Genomic DNA, 26,753 nt, shown 5'->3' on the forward strand with positions numbered 1-26,753 from the left:
TATTTATTTATTTGACAGAGAGAGAAATCACAAGCAGGCGGAGAGTCAGGCAGAGAGAGAGAGAGAGAGAGAGAAGCAGGCTCCCGCCAAGCAAAGAGCCCGATGCGGGGCTCGATCCCAGGACACTGAGATCATGACCTGAGCCGAAGGCAGCGGCTTAATCCACTGAGCCACCCAGGCGCCCCAAGGTTTTTTTTTTTTTAAGATTTCATTTATTTGACAGGGAGACACACAGAGAGAGAGGGAACACAAGCAAGGGGAGTGGGAGAGGGAGAAGTAGACTCCCCGCTGAGCAGGGAGCCCAATGCAGGGCTTGATCCCAGGACCCTGGGGTCATGACCCGAGCTGAAGGCAGATGCTTAATGACTGACTGAGCCACCCAGGCGCCCCTACTTTTTTTTTATATTAAATCAAGAACTGTCTTAGGTAGAGTTATGAGATATTTGAGCCAAGTCATATTGATTTGTTTTCATTATGTGTATATGCTAAATAATAGCTTTCACTCGGAGTGAGTTACAGATTTGTCATCTTAGAAACCAAGGTAATTGATTGTGGAAGCACTGCCTGATTACCTAATATTTGCAGACTGACAAAAAGAAATTTAAAATCTTAAAATGTGTTCTAGGAACATAGCACTATTAATCTGAAGATTTAATGTATTAAAATCTCTGTGTTTTCAGATCTTCAATTTATTGCTATTCTCTTAAGCAAATACTTAATCATAGTAACAATAACACCAACAATATTAAGTGTCATTTAGTGAGTATTTACCATGTGCCTGGCACTGTGTTAAGTGTTTTATGTGCATTATCTCATTTAATCCTCGCAACAATCCTGTGAGTTATTGTTATCTCCTTTTAATTATTGAGAAATCTTGGCTTCAGGAAGTTAAGTAATTTGACTCAAGTTCCATTGCTAGAAAATGGTGGAGCCCAGATCTCTGCCTCCAATGCTTATGAGCTAAACTACTCTACAAAGGATTGATAGGGAACTTCTCAGTAGTTGGTCATAGATGTTTACTATATAAATAAAGATGTACTTTATTTATATCAGGGTGTTAAAATACCCATGGGATTGAGTAAAGTTTTATAATATAGAGTAAACTTTCTACCTCTTTTGGTTATAAGAGAGTGAATACTATAATTATTAAATGTTTTCAGTCCACAGAAAATTTGAATGGAAATGAAGGGCAATTACAAAAGGACAAAAGATTGCAAATCCACTTTCTCCCTGTGTCTGTTTACCACCTCCCAAACCATCCATTCCCTGCAATTAATAGCAGAAATGGCACTGCTTTGATGTGGCAACCAAATGAGGTGTGGCTGGTTGTTTTAAGTCTACATTATAAAATTAAATAATAAAACCTTAACAGAGTAGATCCTTCTTTAATATTTTGCCAAATTGAATCACCTAAAGTGAATTATATGCTTATGCCAGGATCAAAGGTTGTGTTGTAAATGTTATTACTATAATCAGTTATAGGAAACCTTTCAGCAGTGATAGGAGTCTAATAATCCTTTGGGAATGTGAGCCAGGAGACATGTCAGCTATCTTCCTTCTATACTCTTAAACTGAAAAAAATCACTACTAGTCCTATGATAGAAGATTAATCTTTAGTTTATTGAATTAATTTCTTTAGAATTCTTTTGAATAAGCAAATGCAAGCAGCAGGAAAGAGGAAAATAGGATTTCTTTATCACATTTATAAGTAATTAAGTTGTCTTTTTATAGCAAATATGTACCTATCTGCAGAATTTTCTTTTTTAGTAACACACATGAATAATCTTATCTGAAAACAATTTACAGTATTGTTATTATTTCTTCTCCCTTTTATAGAGGATTCAGAAATTCAGAGGTTGATTACAGAATTGGAGACGTGTATATCTCTGCTTCCCGCGCTAAATGGAAACACAAATATTCAAGTTGAAATAGCACTGGCCATGCAGCCACTAAGAAGTGAGAATGCTCAGTTACGCAGGTATGAATCATTCTCTGAATATTTTTGTCATATGCAAAGATGTCCTATGGCCAGAACAAAGGTGCCAAATGAGCTCTCTAGGACTCTGTAAGAAAAACAGATTTGCTGTTTTACTGTATTTCTACTTTCACTTCTCCATTTCTGAACATTGCCAGTGTTCTCTAACTTCTCTTCCATTACTTCTGTTTGCTAGTATTTTCTCCCAATTTGCCTCCACTGTCCCTTGGTAGGTTGGGCATAGAGAGAAAAATGAAGTTCCTTGGGGCATTTGTCAGACTAGTCTGGGCTGTGCCACAGTAGCACTCCAGAATCTCAGCGGCATAGCATGGCCAAAGTTTCTTTCGCCTCATGTCAAGACCAATGTGGGTCGTCAAAAGACCCTCTTTCATCCTATAACTCAGGGTTTTAGTTCCCTCCATCTCGTGAGGCCACTGTCTCATAAGACATGTTTTTTAGGGAAAAGAGAACATGAATCTGGCACATCAACTCTACACACCCCAGCCCAGAAGTGATAGCCTGCTTCTACTTCTGTTTTGTAGGCTAAAAAGAGGCATATGGCCCTGCCTAATGGAAAGATTTGGGGCATAAAATTTTCCTGTATTGCCCATACAGTCCAGGAGGAAAGGAGAACCTGATAGGGGTGAGCACCAGAGCCCCACCACACTCAGACATAGAAAAAAACTCATTTAAATTCTTAGATATTTTTTCTTTTGGCTATTTTTGACTTATGTAGGAGATAATTTACCCATTATTCGCAAGATCCTAACTTTGAGTATTTTAGTGATGGCCACCAAGGCCATGACTCTAAGGTCTGTACTTCACAGAGAATTAGAATACAGTGTCTGTGCTTCTGCGGCCCTGCAGTGTGCATGCGCCCTGAGTGGGGATTATAGTTGTATGACCTGTAGATGTCATACCAGATAGGAACTGCAAGGACCTAAACAAACATTTTCAAGAAATTAGAAAACAATAAGATAGGATCCAAGTTGGAGAGGAGCTCAAATTTATGGATCTGGCGACTGCAAAGGCGTGACACCCAGTGAGATTTACTTGCTTAGGATTATTTCTCTAAAGGTCATTAGTCTCCAAGATCCTACAATATAAGATGGGATTGCTGGGTTTAAATTCTAGTAATACCGTCTTCAGTTCTGACTTAAAATAGCATTAGTTTTTCAACTAAAGAACAAGCATAAATATCTAATAGTAATGGTAATAATGGTAATAGCTAATACTACCTCTAACATTTACTGAATGTTTCTAATGTGCCAGCCTATGTCCTTTATATATGTCATCTCTTTAAATTGTCAGAATGGCTTTATAAGGTAGGTAATATGTTACTCTCATTTATGATGAGGATACCAAGGCACAGAGAGGTTATGTAACTTGTCCAAAGTCACATACATAAAAAGATTCAAAACTGGGTCGTTTGATTTTAGAGAACAAATTATCTTAATTTCTACATTCTGCATTGCTTCTGCTAGGAAGTAGAATCCAACTTATTTATACTTCAATATTTAAGTGTAATTGTGGAATAACATACTATATACTGTATACTGTAAGCTATTTGAAAGAAGCATGTTTTTATTTTTTTTTTATTTTTTTTTATTTTTTTTTATGTTCTTTATTGAATTCTTTTTTTTTTTTTTTTTTGGTTTTTTTAACTTCTTTATTTTTTGCTTTTTTTTTTTTTTTTTCCAATTTATTTATTTTCAGAAAAACAGTATTCATTATTTTTTCACCACACCCAGTGCTCCATGCAAGCTGTGCCCTCTATAATACCCACCACCTGGTACCCCAACCTCCCACCCCCCCGCCACTTCAAACCCCTCAGATTGTTTTTCAGAGTCCATAGTCTCTCATGGTTCATCTCCCCTTCCAATTTACCCAAAAGCACATACCCTCCCCAATGTCCATAACCCTACCTCCCTTCTCCCAACCCCCCTCCCCCCAGCAACCCACAGTTTGTTTCGTGAGATTAAGACTCACTTATGGTTTGTCTCCCTCCCTATCCCATCTTGTTTCATGGATTAGAAGCATGTTTTTAAAGATATGACTGTCAACTAATTGGTTTCTTTAAATAAGCATACCAGAACTTAGTCTCAGAATATTATCTGTTTTAACATGTGCCCATGGGAAGTATCAGTTGTTCTTGTTTATTTTCCTTCTTTAGAACATTTTAGAATTGTTTTGGGAGCTAATTTATAAGCTACTCAAGAAAATGAGACTTACTACTTTATTGGTCCACTGCTTGTTTTAATTTTTTAAAAAGGTATTAGTTTGATGATGATGCCTGGGTGGCTCAGTTGGTTGCATCACTGCCTTCGGCTCAGGTCGTCATCCTGGAGTCCCGGGATCAAGTCCTGCATCAGGCTCCCAGCTTTGCAGGGAGTCCGCTTCTCCCTCTGACCTTCTCCCCTCTCATCTCTCTCTCACTGTCTCAAATAAATAAATGAAATCTTAAAAAAAAAAAAAAAGTATTAGTTTGATGTTTAACCTTATTCTTCAGACTTGGCACCAGATCCTTTTGGCTCTATGACTATAGAGGACTCTATGTCCGTAGAAGAACATGCTATTCCCACTGTTTACTTGACCTTCTAAAACTGAAAAGTCTGAAAAACAAAGAATTTGTCAGTTTGTCTTTTTAGTAGAATGAGATTTCCAGCAGAGAGGTAGGAATTTTTGTACCTCTTTGATAACTTAATTTAGAAAGAATCATCCATAATTTCCATTACAAATGGAAGTTGAAATACATAGGTTCATTCAAAAGTGTTTTTCAGCGTTTTCAATAAAAAAAAAACATTTTTTCTTGTTTGGACATTTAGAAACTATGTGTTTCTATTTAGCAAGAAAAGTGATCTTTCAGGACTTCTTAGAGTTTATTGCCATCTTGTGGCTTAAAAAAAAAGCCAGGTGCAATGTTTCTAAGGCATTTGGGCATTTTTGGCGTTTGGGCTGCACAGTTTTTATTTGGGACTTCTGAGAAAAAGCTTAACATTTAGCCTTCCTGGTCTCTACCCCTGAAATGTCTCTAGTGCCCTATTCATTGTGCCAACCGAAAGCCCTGACACATTCCCAAATTCCCTGCATGACGGTTGGGAGGGGACTACTTCCATTTGAGAACCACTGAGGTAAAGAGTTCCTTAATATTTATAGGGCAAGACAGAATTCACGACCACTTCCTGACTGTAGATTCCAATATGAGACCATTGTGTCCTCACACAGAACAAAAAAGTGAAATAGGAGTGAGAGGGAGGAGCCAGGGGAGGCATTCAGTCTTTTGGCTTGAACATTTGACAGATGGTAACATAATTCTCCCAGATGGAAGCTACTAAAGGAAGAATATATTGTTTATTTGTTTTTTTTTTAATGTTATTTTTGAGATAGAAGATATAGGAGAGCCAGTGAGTTAAGATTTAGATATGCCAAATTTATCATTTAGACCATCTGGAGATAAATATGGTGTAAGTGGAACACAGAACAAGATCCAGGATAGAAATTCACTAACCACAGTTTTATTGAGCTTTTACTATAGATTTGGCACTGTTGTAGGAACTGGAGACAATGGTGATTGAAAGCAAGTGATGTATTACCAGTGTATAAGTGGTAAATTGAACAGGAAGGCATAGAGTATGACCCAACCAAAGGTGAAGTACTGGGGAATAACAGTTTTTTAAGGAAAGAACACAGGAACAGGAAGCTCTGAGAGAAACCCAAAGAGGAGCAAGTAGGGAAGTGGCAGGAAAACCAGGAGAGAGAGAGGTCACAAAAGCCATGGGAAGAAAGAATTTATATGAGAGATCTTTGCATAGCATTCAGAATAAACAAACTGACAAAAGAGATAAAAAGGGGTCGAGAATAAACATCACCAGATGACTTGCTCAAAGAAAACTTGAAACAGTATTCCATAGTTTCCTTATGTTAAAGATAATACAATCCTTCTTAGAGGCAGGAAAAGAGAATGCTTAAAGGAAAAAAGGACTACAAAGGAGAAAGAAAGTGAATTAGATGATCTCAGGAAAATAGAAGCAAAACATCTTACAAAAATGAAAACAAACATGAAGTCAGGGTTTTTATATTCCATTAGAACCTAAACAATATGAATGGTGACTTTGCTGTTTGGGGGGTTTTGCTCCCCCCACCCCCCTGCCAATTTTTCTGTTTCATTTGCCACTAAATTCGTAGTTCAATGTTTCCTACCGACTTTAACTTATTCCTCTTACCAAACCCTTTTAAAAAAAAATTTCTTGATTTCTTTTGTGATAAAATATAATACATATATTTACCTTTTTAACCATTTTGTAAGTATACATTTGAGGGGCATTAAATACTCTTACAATGTTGTATTCCCGTAACTACTATCTATTTCCCCAAACTTTTTCATCCCAGCAGGGTACTCTGTACCCTTTAAACAGTAATTCCCTCTCTTCCTTCCCCTTAGCTTCTGGGAACATTTGTTCTCTTTTCTGTCTATGTGAATTAGAGAAGGCTGAATTTTTGCCTCTTTTGTTTGCTGCTGTTATTTCCAGTGCTGAGAATTGGCCCTAACACTCACTCTGATAAATATTTGTTAAATGACTGAGGGCATGGTGGGTAAGGTTGAAGAAAAAAAGCAAAACAAAATAGAAAGAGAATAATTAAAAATTACTGTAAAGAAGATACATATAGAAGAGAAACAAAGGATGCAAAATTTGACATAATGAGTGTTCATGATAAAGAGAACAGAACAAGTGGATCAAAGACAGTGTAAAAAGATATGTAAATAAAGGGAATTTTACTAAAAATCTGTGTTAGCAGATCAATAGGACATTCAGGATCCCAGGAAAACTATTAAAATGATCAACACCAAGACATAAGCTAATAAAGTCACCACATCAAGCTAATAAAGTCAGCACATCCTAAGGACAAAATAAAATTAACTTTTATAGACATTCAGAATAAAAGCAAATAATGTGTAAAGAGAAAAATACCTCAGCCTTTTCACAGGAATATTCATTGCCCAAAGATCATAGAACATTATTTATAAGAATCTAAGGGAAAGAAAATATGCCCCAAGGATCTCCTATGTGGCCCAGCAATCATTTTGGTGTAAAGGCATACTCTCAAGTGTGCAAGAACTTAGAAAATACAGCACTCTTGGATTCCTTTAAAAACAACAAAAAAAGATTGTTGAATGGCAAATTCTAATCAACCAAGAGAAGAATTCAAATAAGGAGATAAACATTGAATCTATACATAGAACTAAGACAACTATGGGAATTAAGATACAGAATAGAATTTGTTATCTTGAAAATAAAAATTTCAAAATTAATGTTTTTAGGAATACTATTTTATGAAGTAGAGAAATATTTGTCTAAAGCTCATGAGTTCTGATTTCAGTTATTACTTTTCATTCAGATAAAATCACATAATCCTAAATTCCATACATAATATTGTAAAGTGGCATTTGTAATAGTATAAAAATAGTGCTTATAAAAATATTTATGATATTATAAAATAGTATTTGTAATAGTATTTGTAAATTTGTAATATCAGTTTGGCTTATTTTTTTTTCTCTGTATAGGCTTAAAAAATGTCTGATTGATATTCAGCAAGTAGTAATTATTACTTATACTTAGTATTGTGCTGCAGGTTCTACCAGTGCAATAAAGCAAGGAAAGGGAATAAAGCCTTTTTAAATATAGGCTGTCTTATTCACAAATGATACGATAGGCTTTGTAGAAAATCCTACAGAATCTACAAAAAAGCAACTAGAATTAATAAATGAGCTTAGCCAGGTTGCAGGATATGAGATCAATATACAAAAAAGGCAATTATATTTCTATATATTGGAAATGAACAATTTGAAGTGAAGTTTAAAAACAATACTTTTAATAGTAGCATCAAAGAATATGATCAATTTAGGGATAAATTTGATTTAAAATGTGTAAGACCTGTCTACTGAAAACTATAAAACATTGCTGAGAGAAATTAAAGGAGACCTGTATAAATGAGAATAAATCTATGAGACACATAGATTATAAGACTTATTATTGTTAACATGTTAGTTCTCCCCAAATTGATCTATAGATTCTGTGTAATTTTGGAGAAAACCCAGCATATATTTTTTTAGAAAGATGATTCTAAAATTTATATGGAAATTCAAAGAATCTAAAATAGCCAAACCAAAACAACTTTGGGAAAGGAGAACAAAATTGGTACTATTCTTTTTCAAGACATAAAGTTATAGTAATCAAGACAATGTGGCATTGGTGTAAAGATAGATAGATATATACTTGAAACAGAATAGAGTCCAGAAGTACATGTAAAGGTAGCTGATTTTTTAGGAGGGCCTGGGTGACTCAGTAGGTTAAGCATCTGCCTTCAACTTGGGTCATAATCTCAGGGGTCCTGTGTCTGCCGGGAGCCTGCTTTTCCCTCTTCCTTGGCCTCACTCTCTCTCTAATAAAATCTTTAAAAAGCAGTAATAATAAAATAAAGGTAACTGATTTTTTATAAAGATGCTAAGGAAACTCAATGGGGGAAAGAAGGATCTTTTCACTAAGTAGTGCTGGAACAATTGGAGAGCCATACACAAAAAGGGAAAAAAAGTAAAAGGAAGGAAGGGAGAGAGGGAAAGAACAACTACTTCAACCTTTATGCCACACCATATATAAAAATTAACTTGAATCACAAATCTTAATATATAAGTTAAATAAGTTAATATCTATGTTAAATATCTATTAAGTTAAAACTTAATAAATAAGTTAAATAGAACTTAGAGAAAACATAAGAAAAAAATCTGAGGGATCCTGGGTTGGGGAAGATTTCTTAAATATAACAAAAAACATAAGTAAAAAGAATTTGTAAGTTGGACTTCATCAAAATTTAAAATTTGCTCTTCAAAAGACACTATTACGAAAGATGAAGAGGCAAACAACAGAGAAAATATTTGCAGTACATGTATTTGATGGACTTGTACATACAGAATGTATAAGGAACTGTTACAACTCAAAAAACAAAGTGCTTTAATAGATGCTACATCAAAGAAGATAGATGGGTATCAAATAAGCATATGAAAATCTGCTCATCACTGCTAGTCATTAGGCAAATACAGACTAAAACCACAATGAAAAAATACCACATACCCGCTAGAATGACTAAAATTCAAAAGACTCTACCAAATGATGATGTGGAGGAAATGACACTTGCATAATTTACTGGTGGGAATATAAAATGGTACACCCGCTTTGGAAAATAGTTTGGTAGTTTCTTAGAAATTAAACATAAACCATATGATCCAGTCGTTTCACTCCTAGGTATGTACACAGAGAAGTAAAAGCATATGTCCAAACAAAAACTTACTTGTGAATGTTCATCGGAAACAATCCAGATGTCTGTTAACAGGTGAATGGATACCACATGGTGGTGTATCCACACAATGGAATATACCACCCAGCAGTGGAAACGGAAGAACTATCGATACGTGCAACATCATGGGTGAATCTCAGAATTAGTGTGCTGAATGAAGGCAGGCAGGCTAAAGAATGCATTGTATGATATATAGTATAAAACTCCAGAAAATGCAAAGTAATCTATAAATCAGTGGTTGTTTGGGAAGAGGATGGTATGAAAATGGAGCATGTGGAAATTTGGAGGCGTGATGAATATCTTAATTATGGTGATGGTTTCATCACATCATATGTTAAAACTTACCAAATTATATACTTTCATTATAAAATGTGCAGTTTATTATATGTTTCATTTCAGTAGAGCCATATTTTAAAACAATAAAGAAAAAAGATGTATTTGCCTAAATGTCAGCAGTTCTTTTCCTTTGTTTAAATCAAGTACATGAAAATATAATACATAATATGTGTTAAAAACGTGTGTGACTCTATTTTTAAAAGATTATCTTTTTTTTTTTTTTTAAGATTTTATTTATTTATTTGACAGAGAGAGATCACAAGTAGGCAGAGAGGCAGGGAGAGAGAGAGAGAGGAGGAAGCAGGCTCCCTGCTGAGCAGAGAGCCTGATGCGGGACTCGATCCCAGGACCCTGAGATCATGACCTGAGCCGAAGGCAGCAGCTTAACCCACTGAGCCACCCAGGCGCCCTAAAAGATTATCTTTTGTTATTTTTTATCATGTATCTTTTTTAATAGAACAATCATGTTTTTTAAGTCATTTTTTAAAAGATCTTATTTATTTAACCATGAGAGACACAGAGAGAGAAAGGCAGAGGCAGAGCAAGCAGGGATCCTGATACAGGACTCCATCTCAGCACCCCGGGATCATGACCTGAGCCAAAGGCAGATGCTTAATCATCTGAGTCACCCAGGCACCCAGAATAATCATGTTTTAAAAGCCTGGCCCTGAAAGCTGGGAATGAGAAGGAAGGAGAGTAGCTAATGGTACAGTTTGGTTGGAGGGCATATTTTCCTAAATATGGGAGTGCTTTTATTATGCTTTTTGGCTTCGGACATAAACAAGTAAAGAAGAAGCTGCAGGTAGAGAAGATAAAAGAAGTGGAATAGGAGCAGAGTCCTTAAGAGTAGAGAGACAGTGGGATCCAGGAAGCTGATGAGGCTCCCTGTCTCTAAGACTAGAAGAAAGAAATGAGGGGCACCTGGGTGGCTCAGTGGGTTAAGCCGCTGCCTTCGGCTCAGGTCATGATCTCGGGGTCCTGGGATTGAGTCCCGCATCAGGTTCTCTGCTCAGCGGGGAGCCTGCTTCCCTCTCTCTCTGCCTGCCTCTCCATCTACTTGTGATTTCTCTCTGTCAAATAAATACATAAAATCTTAAAAAAAAATAAGTAAATGAGATTAGTGTATATGTATATATATGGTAAATTTGTATGCCCTGGGGCAGAAGGGTAATAGTTTGTCCCCAAGCCATGTTATTTTTAGTGAAAATAGGAAAGTATCCTACTGAGAGGGGGAAGGTAGGAATGAGAGGCTTATAGTAAGGGTTGAAAGTTTAGGCCAGCCATAAAGGGGAAGAGAAGAGAAGAATCTGACTAGGGACATGTGTACAAGATTATTGTCAAGCAAAGCTTCTGTCACACACTTGGTGTGTAAGAGGACCTCAGTACTTTCTGTTTTCCTAGAAAATACCAAAAGAAGCATTCCAGTTAGAGTTGTAGATTATCAGTCTATGCTGCCTTTTCTAGATCTGCACTCTTTGTTATAAAGGGGAAACTTTTCAGAAAAGCAGAATTGTTTTTGAAACAAACATGGGATTGTATTATACTGTTTTTCTTCTATAGCTTGCTTTTTTTCACTTCACAATGAGTCTTGAAGATGTTTCCTTGTCAGTACACTTAGATGTCTCTTTTTATTTTTTTTTAATTTTTCAAAAATTCTTTAACGATTTTATTTATTTATTTGACAGAAAGATCACAAGTAGGCAAGAGGCAGGTGGGGGTAGCAGGCTCCCCGCTGAGCAGAGAGCCTTATGTGGGGCTCGATCCCAGGACCCTGGGATCACGACCCAAGCTGAAGGCAGATGCTTAACCCACTGAGTCACTCAGTTGCCCCCAGATGTCTCTTTTTAAAAAACTACTTGTGTTTTTCTCATTATGGATATACCATAATTTATGTAGCACTGTAAGTCGTTTCTAACTTATTACTATTAAATAGTGTTGTTTTGAACATCTTTGTATATATCTAAAGATTGTGGATGCTTTTGCGCATGTACAACTACAGTTGGCTCTCAAGCAATGCAGGAGTTAGGGGCCCTTACACTCTATGAAGTCAAAAATCTGTGTGTAACTTTTGACTCCTCCAGAACTTAACTACTGAAAACCTACTGTTGACTGGAGCCTTACCAATAACATTGAATGTTTTTATTGATTAACATATATATTATATGGTACATAATACATATAAACATGTTGCATGTATTATATTATAATTATATGTATTATATTATAATATTGTAATACATATGTTATATGTATTATGTACCGTATTCTTGCAATAAAGTAAGCTAGATAAAAGAAAATATTAAGAAAATCCTAAGGAAGAGAAAAATACATTTATAGTACTATATAGTATTTATCAAATATCTGTGTATAACTGGGCCTGCACAGTTCAAACCTGTATTGTTCAAGGCTCAATTATATTGCTGAGGCTAGATAACTCAGATTATTTTGTCAAAGATAATGAACATTTTGCATTTCGTTGGATACTGTCAAGTTGCCGTTCAAATGGTTATATCAGTTGACTCCCACCAATTGAGATAATTCACTTGCCTTACCAAAAAATAATATTATTTCCTTTTATTTTTGACAATCTTGTGGTCTTAAAATATCTCCTGTTTTAACTTTGCATTTCTTCGTATTAGTAAAGCCAAGCATTTTTTGTATACTTATAGGCCATTTCTATTTCTTATGTGAATGACCCATCTTTATTGCCTTTCTAACTGATTTGCAGGAGCTCTTTAAGTGTTATGGATTTTTGGTCTCATATGTGTGGTAGGTATTTGCTTCCAGATTCCTAATTCTAGGACAAGTTTTAAATTTTGATATCTTTAAATCCTTCATTCTTTTCCTTGATGACTGGTGGATTTTGAGTCTTGCTTAGGAGTGCCTTCCCCACTTCAAGATTATGTAGATTTCCACCTAAAACTTTTATACTTGGTCTTATTTGTCTATTTTTTATTTCCTTAATCTGTCTGGAATTAATACATGTAAATGCTATGAGGAAGGGCATTATCATTTTAAATTTAGTAACAAATAAATAATACAGAATATTTTCAGGTAATTAATTCTGGAAAGATAATAGAGACAACTTTCACTTTGTGAAAGTTATTTAAGCGTCAGCTTCTTAGAAGAAACATTTTTGTAATTCCTTTTGTATGTTCTAGTTTGTAAAGAGGCCACAAATTGTGAAGTTTATTGTAGGGTGAAGTTGCTGCTAATTAGCGTTCACTTTTTAAAAATAAGGTCATTAACTTTTCCATCTAATAAAGAAATTATTAGAAGCATAGGTTTGCATTTCCCAATTTTTTCAATGTGTGACGAACCAAGCAGACGCATGTCTGATAGCAGTCAGTCCTTGCAGGTATTCTAGGTCATAGTTATGGCAGATCTTTCAAAAAATAAGTTATTTTCTCCTCTAGGATTCTAATGGATTCCTGTCTCACATTGAGGTCTTTTATCCATTTTGAGTTTATCTTTGTGTACGGTGTAAGAGAATGGTCGAGTTTCATTCTTCTACATATAGCTGTCCAGTTTTCCCAGCACCATTTATTGAAGAGACTGTCTTTTTTCCACTGTATATTTTTTCCTGTTTTGTCGAAGATTAATTGACCATAGAGTTGAGGGTCCATATCTGGGCTCTCTACTCTGTTCCACTGGTCTATGTGTCTGTTTTTATGCCAGTACCATGCTGTCTTGGTGATCACAGCTTTGTAATAAAGCTTGAAATCAAGTAACATGATGCCGCCAGCTTTATTTTTGTTTTTCAACATTTCCTTCGTGATTCGGGGTCTCTTCTGATTCCATACAAATTTTAGGATTATTTGCTCCAGCTCTTTGAAGAATGCCGGTGGAATTTTGATCGGAAAGGCATTAAAAGTATAGATTGCTTTAGGCAGTATAGACATTTTAACAATGTTTATTCTTCCGATCCAAGAGCATGGAATGGTCTTCCATCTATTTGTGTCTTCTTCAATTTCTTTCATGAGTGTTCTGTAGTTTCTCAAGTACAGAGGAGAACATAGGCAGCAATCTCTTTGATATCAGCCACAGCAACTTCTTTCAAGATATGTCTCCAAAGGCAAAGGAAACAAAAGCGAAAATAAACTTTTGGGACTTCATCAAAATCAAAAGCTTCTGCACAGCAAAGGAAACAGTCAAAAAAACAAAGAGGCAACCCACGGAATGAGAGAAGATATTTGCAAATGACAGTACAGACAAAAGGTTGATATCCAGGATCTATAATGAACTCCTCAAACTCAACACACGCGAAACAGGCAAACACATCAAAAAATGGGCAGAAGATATGAACAGACACTTCTCCAATCAAGACATACAAATGGCTGTCAGACACATGAAAAAATGTTCATCATCATTAGCCCTCAGGGAGATTCAAATTAAAACCACACTGAGATATCACCTTACACCAGTTAGAATGGCCAAAATTAACAAGACAGGAAACAACATGTGTTGGAGAGGATGTGGAGAAAGGGGAACCCTCTTACACTGTTGGTGGGAATGCAAGTTGGTGCAGCCTCTTTGGAGAACAGTGTGGAGATTCCTCAAGAAATTAAAAATAGAGCTTCCCTATGACCCTGCAATTGCACTCCTGGGTATTTACCCCAAAGACACAGATGTTGTGAAAAGAAGGGCCATCTGTACCCCAATGTTTATAGCAGCAATGGCCACGGTCGCCAAACTATGGAAAGAACCAAGATACCCTTCAACGGATGAATGGATAAGGAAGATGTGGTCCATATATGCTATGGAGTATTATGCCTCCATCAGAAAGGATGAATACCCAACTTTTGTAGCAACATGGACGGGACTGGAAGAGATTATGCTGAGTGAAATAAGTCATAGAGAGTCAATTATCATATGGTTTCACTTATTTGTGGAGCATAACAAATAGCATAGAGGACATGGGGAGTTAGAGAGGAGAAGGGAGTTGGGGTAAATTGGAAGGGGAGGTGAACCATGAGAGACTATGGACTCTGAAAAACAATCTGAGGGGTTTGAAGTGGCGGGGGGGGGTGGGAGGTTGGGGTTCCAGGTGGTGGGTATTATAGAGGGCACGGCTTGCATGGAGCACTAGGTGTGGTGAAAAAATAATGAATACCGTTTTTCTGAAAATAAATAAATTGAAAAAAAAATAAGTTATTTGGGGGCGCCTGGGTGGCTCAGTGGGTTAAGGCCTCTGCCTTCAGCTCAGGTCATGATCTCAGGGTCCTGGGATCCAGCCCGGCATCGCATCAGGCTCTCTGCTCAGTGGGGAACCTGCTTCCTCCTCTCTCTCTTTGCCTGCCTCTCTGCCTACTTGCGATCTCTCTTTCTCTCTCTCTCGGTCAAATAAATTTTTTAAAAAAACTTAAAAAAATAGACAAAAATTTTAAAAAATAAGTTATTTATACAGTAATGAAAATGCAGAGAAGGGAGACAGAAGGAGAAAATAGCAGGAGGAGATAGGAAATGAAAGAAATTTTTTTAAAAAGACAGGGAAATCATTGAGAGAACAAAAACAGAATAGGGAAAACTAAGAGAAGTCATCTTTTTTCTTGTGAGAGGACAGTTTATGCTGTCCCAGGCAATCTTTCAAAAATTACCTCGGGCCTTATGAATAAGAGCAGCAATGTGGTTTTGTTGTTTTGTTTATTTTGTTTCTGTCTTTGTTTGGGGGATGAGATGGACTTCTGCAGTCCTGATAAGTACCATCTCTTGTCTTTTTCATTTTTAATTTTTTTATCTTTTTCATCATGATAAGTGTTCTCTTTAATACCCCTCTCCCTTTTTCCCCATTCCCCCCACTCACCTGAGCAAAATAAGTTGGTCAGACAAATGCCATATGATCTCACTCATATGTGGAATTTAAGAAACAACAGATGAGCATAGGGAAAAAAGAAAAACAAGCCAAGAAAAAGACTATTAATTATAAAGAACAAACTGATGGTTCCTGGAGAGGAGCTGTTATCTTTTTTAATAGGCTGTTGGACGTACACTGTTAAATGATTTTGGGTTTCTTGGAATCATGTTTCTTTATTATTTCCTTTAGGCAATTGAGAATTTTGAACCAGCAACTTAGAGAACAAGGAAAAACCCAAAAGGCAACTGGTGCTCTGGAATGCAACCTTGAATGTAGGTAAAAGAACTTTAAGAACTGATAGTAAATTCTTTGTTCTAGAAATACTGGTAAAGAATTGAGCTTTCTTAATTACTTTGTCTTAAGAAGACTTTTAATTTACATTTGAAAAAATAGGAATAATACTTATTATTAAAAATTAAAATAGCACAGAAACAAAAATAAAAGATCTGTGGTATTAGTAATGTCCACAATAGCCAAAATATGAAAAAAGATGTGGTGTTAAAAAAAAAAGTGGTGTACACACACACACACACACAAATATTACGCAGCCGTCAAAAAGAATAAATCTTGCCATTTGCAAGATTGACATGGATGGACCTAGTGGAAATTGTGCTAAGCAAAATAAGTTAGAGAAAGACAAATACCATATATAAAAAAGAGACAAATATATGATTCCACTCATATGTGGAATTTAATAAACAAAACAGATGAACGTAGGGGAAGAGAAGGAAAAATAAAATAAGATAAAAACAGAGAGGGAAGGTACCTGGGTGGCTGAGTCGGTTAAGTGTTTGCCTTTGGCTCGGGTCATAATCCCAGGGTCCTGGGATTGAGCCCAACATCAGGCCCCTTGCTCAGCAGGGAGCATACTTCCTTCTTTCCCTCTTGCTCTCTCTATCAAGTAAATTTTAAAAATCTTAAAAAAAAAAAAAATACCCAACTAAAAAAGACCAGAGAGGGAGGCAAACCATAAGAGACTCTTATCTCTAGGAAACAAACTGAGGATTGCTGGAGAGGCAGTGAGTGGGGGGGTGGGGTAATTAATTAGGTGCTGGGCATTAAGGAAGGCATGTGATATAATGAGCATGGGATGTTATATGCAATTGATGAATCACTAAATTCTACACCTGAAACTAATGCACTATAGGTTAACTAAATTGAATTTAAATAAAAGAATTTTTTATAAAGCTCTGTGCTATTTATATCCCAATAAGACATGTCTCCTGTTCATGTAGAATTGATCTGTTTCACAAATTCTGAGTTCCTACCGTGTGCCCGGCACTAAAAGAACTGTATGTGTATTTTTTCTTTTTTAATAATGAGATTACACTGGATATGGTCTTCTGAAGCTTGCATTTATTCATTTAATATGTAGTGGATAGTATTTTTTTTCAGGTTTTTATTTAAATTCCAGTTAATTAACATGCAGTGTAATATTAGTTTCAAGTATAGAATTTAGTGATTCATCACTTACATACAACACTCATTGCTCAAGTGCCGTCCTTAAATTCTCATCACCCATTTAACCCATCCCCATCCACCTGCCCTCCAGCAATTCTGTTTGTTCTCTATAGTTAAGATTCTATTTTATGGTTTGCCTCTCTTTTTTTCCCCCCCATGTTCATCTGTTTTGTTTCTTAAATTCCATTTATAAGTGAAATATGGTATTTGTCTTTCTCTGATTGATTTATTTTCACATAATACTCTCTAGCTCCATCCATGTTGTTGCAAATGACAAGATTTCATGCTTTTTGAAGGCTGAGTCATATTCTGTGTGTGTGTGTGTGTGTACACACCATATTTTCTTTACCCATCCATGAGTTGATGGGCATTTGGGCTCTTCCCATAATTTGGATATTGATCATGCTGCTGTAAAAATTGGGGTGTATGTATCCCTTTGAATCTATATATTATGTCTTTTGGGTAAATACCTAGTAGTGCAATTGCTGGGGATAGGGTTCTATTTTTAACTTTTTGAGGAATCTCCATACTGTTCTCCAGAGTGGCTGCACTAGCTTGCATTCCCACCAACAGTGTAAGAGTTTCCCCCTTTTCTCTATAACCTCACTAACACCTCTTGTCGCCTTTGTTGTTGTTAATTTTAGCCATTCTGACTAGTATGAGGATAAATGTTGTTGTAGTTTTGATTTGGATTTCCCTGATGTTGAGTGATGAGGATTTCTTCATGGGTCTGTTAGCATCTGTATATCTTCATTGGAAAAATGTCTATTCATGTCTTCTGCCTATTTTAATAAAACTGGATTATTTGTTTTGGGGGTATTCAGTTTGATAAGTTCTTTATGTATTTTGAATACTAACTCTTTATTAGATATGTCATTTGGAAATATCTTGTCCCATTCCAAAGGAAAACCTTTTAGTTTTGTTGATTTCCTTTGCTGTGCAGAAGCTTTTACTTTGATAAGGTCCCAATAGTTTATTTTGCTTTTGTTTCCCTTGCCTTAGAAGACCTATCTAGTAGGAAGTTGCTACATCCAGTGTCAAAGTGTTTGCTGCCTGTGTTCTTCTCTAGGATTTTGATGGTTTCCTGTCTCACATTTAGGTCTTTCTTCATTTTGAACTTATTTTTGTGTATGGGGTAAGAAGGTGGCCCAATTTCATTCTTTTACATGTGGCTGTCCAGTTTTCCCAACCCATTTGTTGAAGAGACTATCTTTTTTCCATTGCACATTCTTTCCTACTTTGTTGAGACTAGTTGACCATATAGTTTTGGGTTCGTTTCTTCATTTTCAGTTCTGTTCCACTGATTTATGTGTCTTGTTTTTGTGCCAGTACCATACTATCTTGATCACTATAGCTCTGTAGTATAACTTGAAGTCTGGGATTGTGATGCCTCTAGCTTTGCTTTTCTTTTTCAAGATTGCTTTGGCTATGCAGGGTCTTTCATGGTTCCATACAAATTTTAGGATTGTTTTTTCAAGTTCTGTGAAAAATGCTGGTGGTATTATGATAGGGACTGAATTAAAGGTGTAGATTGCTTTGGGAAGTATAGACAGGTTTTTTTTAAGATTTTATTTATATATTTGAGAGAGAGACAGAGAGAGCATGAGCAGGGCAAGGGGCAGAGGGAGAGGGAGAGAGATAAGCAGACTCCCTACAGATTATGGAGCCTGACATGAAGCTCCCAGGATGCTGAGATCACGACCTGAGCCGAAGTCAGATGCTCAACCAACTGAGCCACCCAGGTGCCCTGGAGTATAGACATTTTAACAATAATTGTTTTTCCAGTGTATGAGCATAGAATATTTTCTATATTTTTGTGTCACTTTTAGTTTCTTCTATTAGTGTTGTATAGTTTTCAGAATACAAATCTTTTACCTTTTTGGTTAGGATTACTCTTAAGTATCTTATGATTTCTGGTGCAATTGTAAATGGAATCAATTCCTTGATTTCTCTTTCTGCTGCTTCATTGTTGGTATATAGAAGTGCAACAGATTTCTGTACATTGATTTTGTATCCTGCAACTTTACTGAATTTGTGTATCAGTTCTAGCAATTTTTTGGTGAGTCTTTTGGATTTTCTAAATACAGTATTATGTCATCTGAAAACAGTGAAAGTTTGACTTTTTCTTTGCCCATTTGGATCAATTTTATTTCTTTGTGTTGTCTGATTCCTGAGGCTAGGACTTGCAATCCTGTGTTAAGTAACAGTGGTAGCAGTGGACGTCCCTGTCTTGTTCCTGACTGTAGAAGAAAAGCTCTCGGTTTTTCCTCACTAAGGACTGTATTAGCTGTGGGTTTTATAGGGCCTTTGTTATGTTCAGGTATGTTCTATCTAAACCTGCTTTACTGAAGGTTTTTATCATGAAAGGATGTTGTAGTTCTGTGCTTTTTCTGCATTCTGTTGAGAGGATCATATGGTTCTTAGCCTTTCTTTTGTTAATGTGGTGTGTCACGTTAATTGATTTCTGAATATTGACCATCCGTGCAGCCCAGGAATAAATCCCACTTAATTGTGGTGAATGATTCTTTTAATATACTGTTGGATACAATTTGGTAATATTTTGTTGAGAATTTTTGCATCCATGTTCATCAGGGATATTAGCCTTCAGTTCTCTTTTTAAGTAGAATCTTTGTCTGGTTTTGGAATCAGAGTAACACTGGCTGCATAGGATGGGTTTGGAAATTTTCCTTCCATTTCTATTTTTTGGAATTGTTTACGAAAAATAGGTATTAACTCTTTTTTAAATGTTTGGTAGAATTCCCCTGTGAAGCCATCTGACCCTGGACTTCTGTTTCTTGGGAGATTTTTGATTATTGCTTTAGTTTCTTTGCTGGTTATTGGTATGCTCCAGTTTTCTATTTCTTCCTGTTTCAATTCTGATAGTTTATGTGTTTCCAGGAATTTATCCATTTCTTCCAGGTTGTCAAATTTGTTGGCGTATAATTTTTCATAAAACTCTCTTGTAATTGTTTGCATTTCTGTGGTGTTGGTTGTTATTTCTCCTCTTTAGTGATTTTGTTTATTTTGGTCCTTTCTCTTTTCTTTTTGACAAGTTTGGCGAGGGGTTTATTAATTTTATTATTTTTTTCAAAGAACCTCTCCTGGTTTCATTGATCTATTCTAATGGTTTATTAGCTTCTATATAATTTATTTTTACTCTTTATTATTATCATTCTTCTGCTGGCTTTAGGCTTTGTTCATTGTTCTTTTTCCAGCTCCTTTAGATGTAAGGTTAAGTTGTTTGAGATTTTTCTTGCTTCTTGAGGAAGGCCTCTATTGCTATATACTTTCCTCTTAGGACTGCTTTTGCTACATCCCAAAGGTTTTGGACCGTTGTGTTTTCATTTCATGTGTTTCCATGTATTTTTTTTAATTTCTTCTTTAATTTTCTTGTCGATCCATTCATTCTTTAGTAATATGTTGTTTAACCTCCATGTGTTTGTGGTCTTTCTAAATTTTTTCTTGTGGTTGACTTCAAATTTCATATCTTTCATGGTCAGAAAATAGGCATGGTGTGATCGCAAATCTTTTTCTGCTTTTTGAGGCCTGATTTGTGAACTAGTGTATGATCTGTTCTGGAGGATGTCCCATGTGCACTCAAAAAGAATGGGTATTCGGCTGCTTTGGGATGAAATGTTCTGAATATATCTGTTAAGTCCATCTGGCCCAGCGTGTCATTGAAAGCCATTGTTTCCTTATTGATTTTCTGCTTAGATGATCTGTCCATTGATGCAAGTAGGGTGTTAAAATCCCCCATTATTATATTATTATCAATGAGTTCCTTTATGTTTGTTATTAATTATTTTATGTTTTTGGATGCTCCCAAGTTGGGGGCATAAATATTTACCATTGTTGTATCTTCTTGTTGGATAGTCCCTTTTATTATAATATAGTGTCCCTCATCTCTCTCTCTCTCTTTTTTTAAAGACTTTATTTATTTATTTGTCAGAGAGGGAGAGCACAAGCAGAGGGAGAGGCAGGCTCCCTGCTGTGCAAGGAGCCCTTTGTGGGATTTGATCCCAGGACCCAGGAATCATGACCTGAGCTGAAGGCAGATGCTTAACCTACTGAGCCACCATGGCTTCCCATCCTTCATCTCTTGTTATAGTCTTTGGTTTAAGGTCTAGTTTGGGGGTGCCTGGGTGGCTCACTTGGTTAAACATCTGACTTCAGGGGCGCCTGGGTGGCTCAGTGGGTTAAGCCGCTGCCTTCGGCTCAGGTCATGATCTCAGGGTCCTGGGATCGAGTCCCGCATCGGGCTCTCTGCTCAGCAGGGAGCCTGCTTCCTCCTCTCTCTCTGCCTGCCTCTCTGCCTACTTGTGATCTCTCTCTGTCAAATAAATAAATAAAATCTTTAAAAAAAAAAACAAAAAAACATCTGACTTCAGTTCAGGTCATGATCTCAGGGTCCTGGGATTAAGCCCCAAGTGGGGCTCTGCGCTCAGCAGGGAGTCTACTTCTTCCTCTCTCTCTGCCCCTCCTGCTACTTGTGTGCTCATGTTCTCTCTCAAATAAAATCTTTAAAAAAAGTAAAACAAAAAAAATGCAGTCTAGTTTGTCCAATGTAGGTATTACTACTCTGGATTTCTTTTGACATCATTTGCATGATGTTTCTCCTTCCTCTCTCTTTCTTTCCACTTCTTTTTTTTTTTTTTTTTAAGATTTATTTATTTACCTTAGAGAACATGCAGAAGTCAGGGGAGGGACAGAGGGAGAAAATCCTTAAGCAGACTCCCTGCTGAGTGCAGACCTAGACACGGGGCTTGAACCTGTGACCCATAAGATCATGACCTGAGTTGAAACCAAAAGTAGGATGCTCAACCATCTGAGCCATCCAGGCACCCCTGCATCCCCTCACTTTCTATCTGCAGGTGTCTTTAGGTCTAAATTGAGTCTTATTTTTTTTAATCCATTCTGATACCCTACATCTTTTGATTGGAGCATTTACTCCATTTACATTTAGAGTAATTATTGATAGATATGTGCTTAGTGCCATTTTATTACTTGTTTTGTCATTGTTTCTGGAGATTTTCTCTGTTCCTTGCTAGTCTTTGTCACTTTTGGTCTTTCCTTCTCGCTCAGAGTCCCCATTAATATTTCTTGCAGGGCTGGTTTAGTGTTCATGAACTCCTTTAGTTTTTATTTGTCTAGGAAACTCTGTCTTTCCTTCTATTCTGAATGTCTGAATTATACCCTTGCTGGATAGAGGATTGTTGGTTGCAGATTTTTCCCATTCAGCACATTGAATAGCAAGTTTCTGTGGGAGATCTGTAGCTAGCCTTATGGGTCTTCCCTTGTAAGTTAGGGACTTGTTTTTGTCTTGCTGATTTTAGAATCTTTTTCTTCATCACTAGATTTTGTAGATTTAACTACAATATGTCTTGGTGCTGGCCTGCTTTTGTTGATTTTGGTGAAAGTTCTCTCTGCCTACTAGATGTCTGTTTCCTTCCCCAATTTAAGGGAGTTTTCAGCTTTTATTTCCTCAAATAAATCTTCTGCCTCCTTTTTTCTCTCTTCTTCTGGTACTGCTATGATGCAAATGTTATTACATTTAATGGAGTCACTGAGCTCCCTAAGTCTACTCTTGTGATCCATCATTCTTCTTTCTCTCTTTTGTCCAGCTTCATTATTTTTCATAACTCTATCTTCCATATCAGAAATTCCATATCAAAATTTATCTAAGAAAGATAAATTTCTTATTTGTTCCTCTGCCTCTTCCATCCTTGTGTTCATTACATCCAGTTGGTTTCAAATCTCAGATATTGCATTTTTCATTTCTGCCTGATTGTTTTTTCGCTCTTTTACCTCTGTGTGAGGGCCTCCTTGAAGTCTTCCATGCTTTTCTCAAGTCTAGCAAGTATCCTTATGGCATATTACTTATATATGTTTCTTTTTTTAATCTGTTTCAATTACATCTCTGGCCATGATCTTTTCTTGCTCTTTCTTTTGGGATGAATTCCTCTATCTTGGCATTTTATCTAGGTCTCTTCTACTGTGTGTTAGGAAAGCTTGTGATGTTTCCTGCTCCTGAGAGTAATCCTTTATGAAGAAGAGGTCATATAATGTTTAGTCCAGGACCTGGTGCTTCAGGGAGCATCTCTGATGTGTGCCACATGCACTCAGGTGCTGTGTTTGGTTGCTCTGTCCCTCAGGTCAGTTGTCTGCAGAGGTTCTCCTTACCTGCCATGGACAGTGCTTGAAACTTGGCCAGAGTGTGGCGAGTTTTATTGAGGGACTGCTTGTTAAATGAGACTTGATGCCACTTCCACTAGAATGAAGCCTTGCAGAACCCTAAGTTGGTAGACATATACGTGCAGGGGTTTATGCTGATCTTCTAGGAAGATCTGCTGGACCTGATCCTTTAACACACTTGTCCAAGAAAAGCAGTACCAGAAGAGCACAGGAAAGGACTTGGTGTAAGCAGGTTAGGCAGCCAGTGTTGGTGCTGTGCTGCTTATGGAATTGGTTTATGCTGAGAGCTGGGGAGGGAAATGGTGCTAGCCAGCCCCTTTGTTCTGAGAGAAGGGAGTCCGCACTTGCTGCTCTCAGGGAGGCCCTCTCAGAAAAGTGAATACTTTCCCCTTATGTGTCCTATGCATTTTTCAGATTGCTGTTTTTACACTCTGGGTTGCTTGCCTGCCTTGCGCTGCTGGAACAGCACAGTGCACTTTGGGCTCTGTCCTAGCCAAGCCTGCTGACTTAAAACTCCAAACTTTGGGGACCTGGTGTGGTAGAGACCTGTGCTGGTCTTCTGGGGGAGGGTCTCGGTGCACTGGGACTAATGCAGGTTTGACCCAGAAGGGCATTTGTGCCAGAGGACAGGGGTGTGGGATTTGGAGCAAGCTGGTTAAATAGCCAGTGTCCTGGTTAGCTGCCCTCAGCAGGTGTCCAGCACCTTTGCTTAGGTGCCAGGTGTCGCTGCATCTTTGCTTAGGGGTGGGTGAGGGAAATGGTGCCCGCTGGCTCTTTTGTCTGTAGAGAGGCAATACCACCTCTCAGATGCACTCCAGAAAGTAGAAACATCCTTTCCCTGGGCCCCTTAGGTGTTCTTTAGATCGTGCTGTGTGCCCCGGGATTGCTTGCCTGCCTTCTCTCCAGCAGTAGGGCAGCACCCTCAGATCTCTATGCCAGCCAAGCCCAGGGACCTTTAAAACTCCAGTCTTTGAGCCCCAGTGGTTGCAAAAACTCATAAAAATCAGCCCCTCTTATTTTCCCAGCCAATGGCTTTGGGGAACTGGTCTCATTGTAGGTATCCCTGTGCACTCCAGTTTCTCACACCTTCCTCAGCAACCAGCGCTCCCTTCCCTCTGTAGTACCTGCCACCCTCTTCTCCCCAAACCATGCCTCTCCACTTCCTCCCTTCCTCCATGTAGCCTCTTCTCTCCCTCTAGTTGCGCAGTTTGTTCTGTCAGTCCTCAGATAAATTTATTGGGTGATCAGAATGATTTGATAATTTTATAGCTGTGTTCAAGGGATGAGGCAAGCCTAGGGTCCTCCTGCTATGCCACCGTCTTGGCTCCCTGCCCTAATGCCCTAATTAAACCTGTAGTGGGTATTTTTCTTTCTGTTTAAGAACTGTTTGGAGGGCGCCTGGGTGGCTCGGTGGGTTGGGCTGCTGCCTTCGGCTCAGGTCATGATCTCGGGGTCCTGGGATCAGGTCCTGCTTCGGGCTCTCTGCTCAGCGGGGAGCCTGCTTCCCTCTCTCTCTCTCTGCCTGCCTCTCCATCTACTTGTGGTTTCTCTCTGTCAAATAAATAAATAAAATCTAAAAAAAAAAAGAAAGAAAGAAAGAACTGTTTGGATATTCTGCTTATGTGTTTCCATCCTTCAAATACTCTATTGGTATTTGTAGTTCTCTGATGATCATTATCTAGGGTATCTTCCCAGTGCAAACCATGCTGCAGTAAAAATCTTATACATATGTCTTTGTGCACATTGTGAGCATTTTGTAGATTATAGTTGTAGAATTACTGAATCGAAGCATATATACAGTTGCAATTTTGACAGATATTGCCAAATTATGTTTATGGATCATTGAGTTTAAAATAAAGATGAGAACTGTTTGTTTATTTTTGTATTCTTGGGATCTTTTCCTAAGCCTGACAAAACTCAGTTGCCAGAAAGGAAAAGATGATAAAATTTGTCCTCTGAATTTTTTTTCATTTTTCTGCACAGCAAAATTATAAACACATTTAAAACACATCAACAAAATGGGGGAAATGTTTTCATAATATATTATATGACAAAGGCTTAATTTTCTTAACATATAAATAGCTCTTGCAAAGTAATAAGAAAAATATGATCACCGAACAGAACACATACTTCATGAAACTGCTCATCTTCACCAGAGTAATTTTGGAAAAAGTCACTCTAGTTCCATATGAATAAACAGTGGGGGTGAGGATGGGTGGGAAAGGAGGCTAAGATAGGAAGTGGGGAGATTGGTGATTGCCATTGTAAGTAGTTAATCTCTTTTTAGTCTCTGCTCATTTACCTTATTGTTCCCTTGAGAGCACTTACTGCTATTTATAATTACTTGTTTGTTATCAGCTCTTTGAGAACAGGGACCATGTCTTCTAATCACCACTGTACGTCCAGATTCTAACACCATGCCTCACACATAGGTCTTTATTCGTTAAGTGAATTGTGCCATATACTTCTATAGCCATTAAAGAGAATGTGATAGATCTCTGTCCCTGTACGTATCAGTCTTACGGGGGGAAAAAAGGCACAGTTAGAAACTATGGGTACAGTATGATTCATCTCTTTTTAAATATGTATGTTATATGCACGAGTACTTTTCCAGAAAGATACCAAAGTTAATAGTGATTGCCTTTAGGAGGAGAGCAGAGGTAGGGTAGTGAGGAAGACTGTTCACTGAGAATCACTTGGTATCATTGGTATCTCATCGTGTTTGAATTTTTTTTTACTCTGTGCATGTATTATTATTTTATTAATAAAGGTAAAAATATGTTAATGCCCCAGATATCAACTAGAGAAAAAAGGTATGACTTCTGCATCAAATATTAAAAATATATTTAGTATTTACATAGAATTACTATGTAGTAGTATGTAGAACTACTCCAGCATATAATTCTTAAGCAAAACCAGTAAATTCCAGATCTTTTCTTTTTTAAAAGCAGATCTTTTTCAGGTTTGTGCTTTTTAAATTCAAGCAGCAATTCTTTGATCTGTTTTTTCTTGCAGTGTTTTCCCTTCAGTCATTGAACAAGTCCCTGCAAAACCAATTACAAGAGTCACTGAAGAGCCAGGAATTACTACAGAGTAAAAATGAGGAACTTTTAAAAGTGATTGAAAATCAGAAAGATGAAAACAAAAAATTTGCTGGTATATTTAAAGAGAAAGATCAGACTTTACTTGAAAATAAACAACAATTTGACATTGAGACAACAAGAATAAAAATTGGTATGTATTTGAATTGTAGTTTTGGTCACAGTTTTTGAAAAGAATGAGGAAACTGAAACTTTTCTGTGGTTTCAGAATTGGAGGAAGCCTTAGTCAATGTGAAAAGCTCCCGGTTTAAGTTAGAAGCTTCTGAAAAGGAAAATCAAATTTTGGGAATAACATTACGTCAGCGCAATGCTGAGGTGGCTCGCCTGAGAGAATTAACCAGGTAACGTTGACTTTTTTTGACTAACATACCTCTTGTCAGATTATTTATAGAATAATCATTTTAGAAATGATTTTAGCCTGCTCTCTTTCCCCCTTTGCTCTCATTTTGTTAGTAATTTCTGTTGATGTTTTCTTCGGCTCCAG

At 37.1% G+C, this 26,753-nt stretch overlaps 1 protein-coding gene across 3 annotated transcripts in view; it reads left to right on the forward strand.

Moving 5' to 3' along the window:
• CCDC14 (coiled-coil domain containing 14) overlaps positions 1 to 26,753 on the forward strand; it is a 47,145-nt gene that overhangs the window by 13,109 nt on the left and 7,283 nt on the right. For all 3 annotated transcript variants that reach the window (XM_044252192.1, XM_044252194.1, XM_044252193.1), the window contains exons 9-12: positions 1,837 to 1,978; positions 15,705 to 15,787; positions 26,184 to 26,402; positions 26,478 to 26,610. In XM_044252192.1, coding sequence (XP_044108127.1) covers positions 1,837 to 1,978; positions 15,705 to 15,787; positions 26,184 to 26,402; positions 26,478 to 26,610 — 577 coding nt within the window. The remainder of the gene's footprint in view (positions 1 to 1,836; positions 1,979 to 15,704; positions 15,788 to 26,183; positions 26,403 to 26,477; positions 26,611 to 26,753) is intronic.

Source organism: Neovison vison, chromosome 6, assembly GCF_020171115.1.
Source record: "Neovison vison isolate M4711 chromosome 6, ASM_NN_V1, whole genome shotgun sequence".
Classification (NCBI taxonomy): domain Eukaryota; kingdom Metazoa; phylum Chordata; class Mammalia; order Carnivora; family Mustelidae; genus Neogale; species Neogale vison.